Below are 8,161 nucleotides of genomic sequence, written 5' to 3'. Positions count from 1 at the left end.
CTCTGTAAAAATCTGGCCTAGCCTCTGCCTAATCATATGAAATAAATACTCTTGATCAATACATCTCTCAAGGCTAGACTATTCCCTCTCTCTTAGTACTCTCAGAAGGGTAAAAAACCATTTTACCCCTCTCATGGCTCAAAGACCCTAAAGTTGACCAAACCCTAAAAGTCAACAAAAGTCAACTCTCCGGGTTACGCTGCGCGTACTAAACATGTACGATGGGCGTACCCGGCGTCCTCACAGAAATGGGGTGCGCGACCCCTTACGTCGCGCGTATTGGGATTACGCCCCGCATAACTCCCAGTTTCAGACTCTAAGCTCTTGAGGTCTTAAACAGTTAAGACACACGTCCAACTTCTAGATCTGACCATTTCTAAGCCTCTTAATCCATAAAGTTGGTGACTTTAAGCCTTTGCAGTTTGCATGGCTCGACAAGTCACTAACACTCATAATATCCCATTTCCAACCCTAGAAAGCTCATAACTCAAGCATGACCCCATAACAACGACCAAGTTGGGATTTTTATGGATCTATAACACAAATATCACTGAAATGGGACAGATCTAGGTCCATGGAGTCCATTACACTCATAAAGTCTCCACCTTTGGGACTTTTAACCCTAGAAATGGTCCATGCAACATCAAACCAAATAAAGAGGAAAGTTTTGAACTTTATACCTCTAGATGAATCTCCTTCCTCTGAAGATCTCAGATCCAAACTTGCACTTCAAGCTCTAGCCTCCACAAGCTCATCTCATTCATCTTCACTAACACACCAAGGCACTTTTAGCTCCAAGACACACACACACACACACTCAAGCTAAGGACGATGGAAGGCTCTCTTAGGGTTTCACTCTCTGATATGGAGGCTGAGAAATGAGCCTTAGCATCCTTTAAATAGTGCACAAGCCAAAATTACGGTTTGCATCTGGACCCGCTACGTCCAGCGTAACCCTGGGTACGCCCAGCGTACCCAAGTGAGTCCGCGTCCAAATTAAGCGCATGAGTACGCGCAGTGTACTCCCCAGTACGCCCAGCGTACTCATTTGCTACAAGAACTCACTCAAGGGACCAATCTTGGCAACTTGACAAAAATGGAAGGGTTAAATAGATTTACCTGAATTTCGGGATGTTACAATCTTACTGTGGGTTACAAACCCTATATGCTCACCAGGATCCCAAGCCTGACCCACTCAGTTTTCTTTGCGTTACAGGTACTGGCACAAGGGTATAAGTTGGTGGACTTAACGAGAGATTTTGGATTATAGATCAGTAGTTATAAATAATTGTTGTAAGGTATATTTTATATTGTTTATGCTTTTGGTCTGTATCGGAACATGACATCCCGAGTTTTTGTTATTTAATGAAAATACATTTCTTTAAAGAAATGTTTTGATAAATTCTTATCATATTTCGTTTTGGGAACAAATTCTGGAACTCTTTTAATCAAAGGATTACTCTGATTTTATAAAACAAAGCATAAACAAATTGATCTTTTCTGACCATGAAAATGGGGATGTCACAGAATGCAAGGAAGATAACGAAGTTACTTAGCATCAAAACTTAGTTGGAAGACTATTTGCTTCAGACTATACCAGATCTTTTATATGTCGTTGGCATTACACGTCCATACATATAGACTCCAAAAAATCACATATGAAAGCTATAAAACAAAGAAAAAATTGCAAAAATGGTCCATGTGGTATACATTTTTTGGGGGTTTTAGTCCAAACCATGAATTTTTTGGATTGATGGTCCTTTTAAGGTAGTTTGCTAGTGATTTTGGTCATTCGGTAAACTAAAAAGACTAAATTGCCCTTATTATATTTATTTTCCATTTTTCTTTTTTTTCCTATAAGTATTTATGTATATAAAATAAAATTAGGGGTCCACATACCTCTCTCTGTCTCTAACCTGCAACTAAAATTGATGGAGCTATCTATCTTTCTTGTGCAACTAATGTCTGAGTTAACACTCTAACACAAATATAGATCCAGATGCAAGCACACACAAATCCAGATACACACTAACACAAACAAATAAAATGTAAATACACGATGACAGGGATTGAAAAAGAAATAGAGAAAGTTCATTGGTTTAGAATGGAACTCAGATACACACATAAAGATATATTGTTCTCAAATTCGTCACCCACTTTCAATCTCTCATCCTCCTTAGTCCTTGCTGAAAACCATCTCCATCACCAAAAGTGATACCAGATGTGATATGTTCAATTCACTACCATCAGCCAACACCTCGTCATTATTGCTCTTTAATGGCATCTTCTTGCGAATGGAATCACAAATTAGTCCAATGGATGTATCCTGTGAATGGAATCACAAACTTGTTGATTCTTAAACTTCTTAAACTACTCGGTACTTGCGGAATCTTGAAGGGAATTGATTGAAGCTTTCCTATGAATACCCAATTAATCAATAATGAGCAAAAATACCATCCCATTCATTAAACCAATCACAAGTCTATTAACTACACTAGAACTTAAACCTCCAAAATTATCATATGCATTGTAAGAAATCGGAGATTGTTGCTTCAACAAGTCGAAAATGAAAATTAGGCAAAACGCCAAGTGAATGAAGTCGATTAAACCTATGTGGTAACCACTGAAGCAGTTTCCTGAAGAAAGGCTTCCGACTTGAAATCTGGTGAGGATGAAGAAAGATTTTCAGATGGGGCCACCGGACATCAAAGGCCATGGAGGTATCAAAAGAAGTAGGAACCAGAAACGCCAATTGTGGGAGGTTTAGTTAAGCAACAGTCAATCGATGGATGATTGGATGATCAGAGAAGAAGACAAAGTGTGGGGTGAAGCAAGGAGCGATGAAGGTGAATAGTTGGGCTGGGGAAGAATGGGGGTGGGGATTGTGTGTGTGTATGTGTTTGTCTAGAAAGAGATAGAGAGAGAGAGTGAGAGAGAGAGAGAAAGAGAGAGATGGGGCCCAAATTAATTAACTATTTTCTTTTTCCTTTAAATTAAAATGAAAAAACATAAAAAGTATATCAGAAAGGGCATTTTAGTCTTTTCAGTTTCCAAGGGACCAAAATCACAAGCAAACATGGTCAAAAGGACCACGAAGCCAAAAAAATCGTGGTTTGGACTAAAACCCCAAAAAAAAATGCATACCACAGGGACATTTTTCAGTTTTGTCTAAAACAAATCATAAGGCTTTGGAATTCGATACTCTCAAGACGGATCAGTCAATTTAATTGGATACAGTGATATTGGTGACAATATAGATCAAGATGATGGAAGAAGTACAACTAGTCATCTTTTACTTAAATCAATCATCACTTGGTGCTCTAAAAAACAAGCGACAGTTTTATTATCATCTTGCGAGGCAGAGTATATGGTTGCAAGTATAACAAGTTATCAAGAAGTTTGGCTTTGTGATCTACTTGAAGAAATAAGAGGAGTTTGTGTACAAGAAGTGGTACTTAAGATTGATAATACATTTGCAATTGTACTAGTAAAAAATCCAGTTTTTCATGGACAGAACAAACACATCAAATCTCATTTTCACTACATTCATCAGAGAGTTGAAGAAAATGAGATGAGGGTGATGGTGGTGGTGGTGGTGGGTGGTAATAGAGGGTATTATGATAATCCTCAACAATCCCTCTTGCGAATTTCATCCTCTTGTTAATGGAATTTACTTTCCTTCCGATGAAAAGTTAAACTCATTTAGAATTTGATTTAACTTTGAAAACTTGAAACAAATATATGAAAATTATGAAATTGAATTCTAATTCACCTTAATTCCAAACGGGCCCTAAGAGTGTTATTCTAAAAAAACTGTCTAAAAAGGTCAATCAAGTTAGACCCGGACCCAGGTCCGGAACAAGGCTGGTTAAGACACGGTATCAGTGGATCTGGAGTTTTGGGACCAGACCATGTGCAGTTATGCTTCAAGACGATGTTACACAGTACACTTACATTAGGCCCACCTGCAGTATCCTGACTTAGGCTTACGCACTTAGGCCAGGGACCGGACTATATCTAAATTCAATTGAATCGAATGAAATAGATCATAACTAGAAACAAATGCATAGTCGATTTTATTCATATTTTGCATTTAGTTTTTCTTTTCTCATCAAGTTCTCATATATATTAATTAATTTAATTGTCAAGTCCATAGTTTGTGTATCTTTTTATTCGTGTTTTCAAATAACACATTCTAAAAGTTGATTACCAAAAATAAAATACATAAGGAACGACATTAATCTCCTCATACATAAAAGTGGGAAAGCCAAAACTTACATCCATAATACACTTTAAGGCTACGTATATGTCCAATTCTTCAAGTTCATACAACATAAACATACACAATAACCCAATCTCCCACTTCTATCATACAAAAACCACCTAAAAGATCTCATTTTCTTTTTCACTTATTTTCTGTGATTTCTTGAAGCATTTCCACCACCTTCTTCATTTTCGGTCTCTTTGCTGGTGTGGTGTCTGTGCAAAGTAGAGCCACCTTCAATGCTGCAAGCATTTCTTTTCTCCAACCAAATGAAACCGTGCTCAGCTTCGCGTCCAGTATCTGCTCCGGGGTTTCACCTCTCCCCGGTGCACCCTGAACCCACTTCACCAGATCCAGACCTTCCCCAAACTCTTCATCAACCGGGACCCGCGTTGTCAGTATCTCCAATAATACCACCCCAAAACTATACACGTTTCCTGGAGCCGTTACTTGCATTGTGTATGCATATTCTGTTTCAAGAAAAAAAAAAAAAAAAAAAAAAACTTAGGGACCACTTTATAATCAACTACACACACGACGTAATAGGCTTGTATGACATTTACGTCTTTTGCACATATGAGAGATCACCGACCTGGCTCAACCTTTTTGGATGGGACAAAAAATTGCAAATTTTGTACGTTTGATATCAGTCTCAGTCTAATGCATGTCAACACAGTATAAGTATCAAAGCGGACCTAATTAGTGATTTGTACCTGGAGGAATGTAACCAAACGAGCCTGCAACCGCGCTAATACTAGCCGTGCCACGAGACGGATCCAAAAGCTTCGAGATTTCAACTTCACCAACCAACGGCTTAAAATCGGAATCTAGAAAAATGTTTCCCGAAGAAATATCAAGATGAATGATAGCAAGATGATGCAAAAAAGCTAACCCTTCCGCAACCCCAACCGCAATCGAAAGCCTCATAGGCCAATCAGGCTTGTACCCGGGTTCCTTACTAGACTCATGTAAAAACCGAACCAATGTCCCATTGGCTAAAAACTCGTGCAACAAAAGAGCCACATCTTCATATATCGCGAACCCAATTGGTCTAATCAAATTCTCATGGCAAAGATTACTAAGCCTCTCGAGCTCACGAATCATCTTGTTTTGTTGATGAATGATAGTTTTGTCGACCGATTTAAGCCGTTTGACTGATAAAGTCAAACCCGAAGGCATTTCCGCTTTGTAGATTGTACTAAACGTCCCGCTACTAATCTTGTTAGAATCTTTTAGTGTTGCTTTCACAACCGCATCAAAATCAATTGCTTGTTTCAAATTCTCAACAAACACATTTCCACATATTACCAAGGGTTTGTTTGTATTATCATCGATTTCTTCATCTTCATTTCCAACCGTTTTCGCAGCCTTTTCTTGCTTCTCTCTCATCATGAACAAAAGAACAACCACAGTAACGGATAGAAACACCAGCAAACCCGACCCGATAACCGCCAACACGATCCGGTAAGAAACCTTGTGATGAAACGATGGATCCGACCCGTTTGAATTCCCGCAAAAGGAATTCAATGGGTACCCACAAAGACCTTCGTTCTTCCAAAAGCTTGAATTTGGGCTCTTTTGAAACGGGGTGAAAGTTGGTATGGGGCCCGAGAGGCGATTATTTGCAAAGTTTACATCGATTAAACTTAACATACCTTTTAACGCCAATGGGATGTTGCCTGTGAGTTGATTGTTTGAAAGATCTAAAGATACCAATTTGTCGAGTTTTCCTAAATCGGGAGGTAAAGATCCGGAAAGATGATTGAAGCTTAAATTTAAAGCGATCTGCAAATTCTTGATTCGACCGATTTCAGGGGGGATTGTTCCGGTTAGATAATTACCACCCAGCTGTAATTCTAGAAGCTTTACACAATTCCCGATTTCATTCGGTATTTCCCCTCTCAATGAATTCTGTCCCAACAACAAGTATTGTAATCTCGATGAGTTACAAACACTTTGAGGTATGCTTCCGTTGAATCTGTTGTTGCTTAAATCAATCTTATTAAGATTCTTGTTGGAAAGAACAGAAACGGGAATCTCTCCAAAAAGACTGTTCCCGGAGAGAATCAGTTCTTGGAGATTGATCATGTCACCGAGATCAGAAGGTATGATTCCGGTGAACCCGTTTGAAGCTAAATTTAAGAGGGTGAGATTAGTACATTGAGCAAACTCCGACACAATCTCACCGGAAAGATTGTTGTTATCTGCTTCGAAATAAGTGAGGCTGCTAAGATTCCCGATTTCTCTTGGGATGTTCCCGATGAGATCATTGTCACCGATTCTGATACTGGAAAGATGTTTACAGTTTCCGATGGCTTCAGGCAAAGTACCACTAAGTTTATTCTGAGTCAAAACCAAAAACTCTAATTTTCCGTTAGTGAAAACACTCTTGGGAATCGATCCTTCGAGATAGTTGGAATGAAGGTTTAACAATTGAAGTTCGGATAAAGAACCTAAAGTTTCGGGGATTTTGCCATTTAGCTCGTTTTCGTAAGCTGTGAACACCTTAAGATTCGTCAAATTTCCCACCCAAATGGGTATACTTCCGTTCAAATGATTGGTGTATATTTGGAAATCTTGTAATTTTACAAGCCCTTCAAGCTCATCGGGTATTGGTCCTATGAGTAAATTGTTTGAAAGGTTTAAAGATTTGAGATTTTTGAGTTTGCCCAACTCAGCAGGGATTGAACCATCGAACTTGTTGTAAGATAAATCAAGAAACTCGAGTTCCGAAAGGTTACCCAAAGATTGTGGGATCGATCCATGGAAGGTGTTAAAGGACAAATCGAGCCATTTTAATGACTTGAGTTGAGAGAGTAAAGTGAGATTACCTTGTAGGCTTAGATGAGAAAGAACAAGCTTTTCGACAGATGAATGATCGGAGGTACAAGTAATGTGAGGCCACATGCAGTAATTTGAGCTGTTCTTGAGCCCGTTTTCGTCCCAATCGAGCAATCTAAGCTCCTTGTTAATGGCTAACAAAGTGAAAAGATCATCATCGCCATTGATGACTTGAGAACTTGCAGGCTTTTGGCAACATGAAAGAACCCCAATTATCAACATCAAGAACAAGCACAAATTCGCCATTTTTTGGGTTCCCACGAAAAAAGAAAGGGGAAAAATCCAAAATTTCTCCCTTTTCTTGAATTATGATGAAACCCCACTACTTTTTCGGTCAAATTTCCATGGAATATGCTTCGTTGTGAGTGGAGAGGAAAGATTATACTGAAAAAGATACTAAATATCCAGCACCCAGTAAAGGAATTTTTTAACTTCTGCGACAAATAATGCTTCAAAATCAAGAAAAAAACCCTTGATTTGAGGGGGGGAAGTGTATGAACTAATCAAGGGTTTATGATCGAAACCCAAAACCCCAAATGTATATAAATCAAGGATCAAAAGAAAAGAAATACAAGTGGGGTTTTGTTTGGAGAAAGATATACCAACCACCAACGTACTAAATACTTTTCAAGATTATGGGCATAATTTGAGTGAAGAAGAGAATAAAAAACCGGAAATTTGGGAACAGAAGTTAGAAGAAGAACATAGTAAGTAGCTTCTGCAGATAGAAAAAGAAAGAAATATATATTCAAGGAGAGAGATGACAGGCCACTTTGTTTTTTCGCAGACAGAGAAGAAGTGAGCAGTCACGACACTCACGAGTCAAATGAGAGTATGTACAATGTAGGTGTTACTGTGTGTATTCTTTATTAATTTTCCCCTTTTCCTGATTTTTCTCTTTCAAACAGTATGGTAACTGAAATACGTTACAAAAAAACAAGTGTCAAGTATATAAATCGTTGCCATGGTAGATTCAAGATTGTGCATTTACGAATACTGTCTGCGCATTACTTTTTTTTTTTTTTTTTAAATATATACGTTTTCTTTGTTTTTAAG

General features: G+C 38.4%; 1 protein-coding gene and 1 long non-coding RNA gene across 2 annotated transcripts; both read right to left on the bottom strand.

Moving 5' to 3' along the window:
* Positions 1-1,964: 1,964 nt before the first annotated feature.
* Positions 1,965-2,908, bottom strand: LOC111887605 (uncharacterized). Its single transcript, XR_002848821.3, has 2 exons — positions 2,508-2,908; positions 1,965-2,416 (listed from the first exon to the last, which is right to left on the bottom strand). It is a non-coding gene; the product is annotated as an uncharacterized LOC111887605 (long non-coding RNA).
* A 1,317-nt stretch (positions 2,909-4,225) lies between these two features.
* Positions 4,226-7,934, bottom strand: LOC111887593 (leucine-rich repeat receptor-like tyrosine-protein kinase PXC3). The gene is made up of 2 exons (XM_023883763.3): positions 4,978-7,934; positions 4,226-4,734 (listed from the first exon to the last, which is right to left on the bottom strand). The coding sequence occupies exons 1-2, from the start codon at positions 7,349-7,351 to the stop codon at positions 4,406-4,408; spliced, it is 2,703 nt and encodes a 900-aa protein (XP_023739531.1). The 5' UTR covers positions 7,352-7,934; the 3' UTR covers positions 4,226-4,405.
* Positions 7,935-8,161: the final 227 nt, after the last annotated feature.

The sequence above is a fragment of the Lactuca sativa genome, chromosome 5 (genome assembly GCF_002870075.4).
Source record: "Lactuca sativa cultivar Salinas chromosome 5, Lsat_Salinas_v11, whole genome shotgun sequence".
Taxonomy (NCBI): domain Eukaryota; kingdom Viridiplantae; phylum Streptophyta; class Magnoliopsida; order Asterales; family Asteraceae; genus Lactuca; species Lactuca sativa.
This window is presented reverse-complemented; position numbering and strand designations above follow the sequence as displayed.

What these genes read in the sequence shown, in the direction of transcription:
- LOC111887593 (XM_023883763.3), bottom strand. Translation starts at nt 7,351, where the DNA reads ATGGCGAATTTGTGCTTGTTCTTGATGTTGATAATTGGGGTTCTTTCA. An exon ending in GTTTGGTTACATTCCTCCAG is followed by an intron (nt 4,735 to 4,977) that starts GTACAAATCACT and finishes TTCTTGAAACAG; the next exon opens with AATATGCATACACAATGCAA.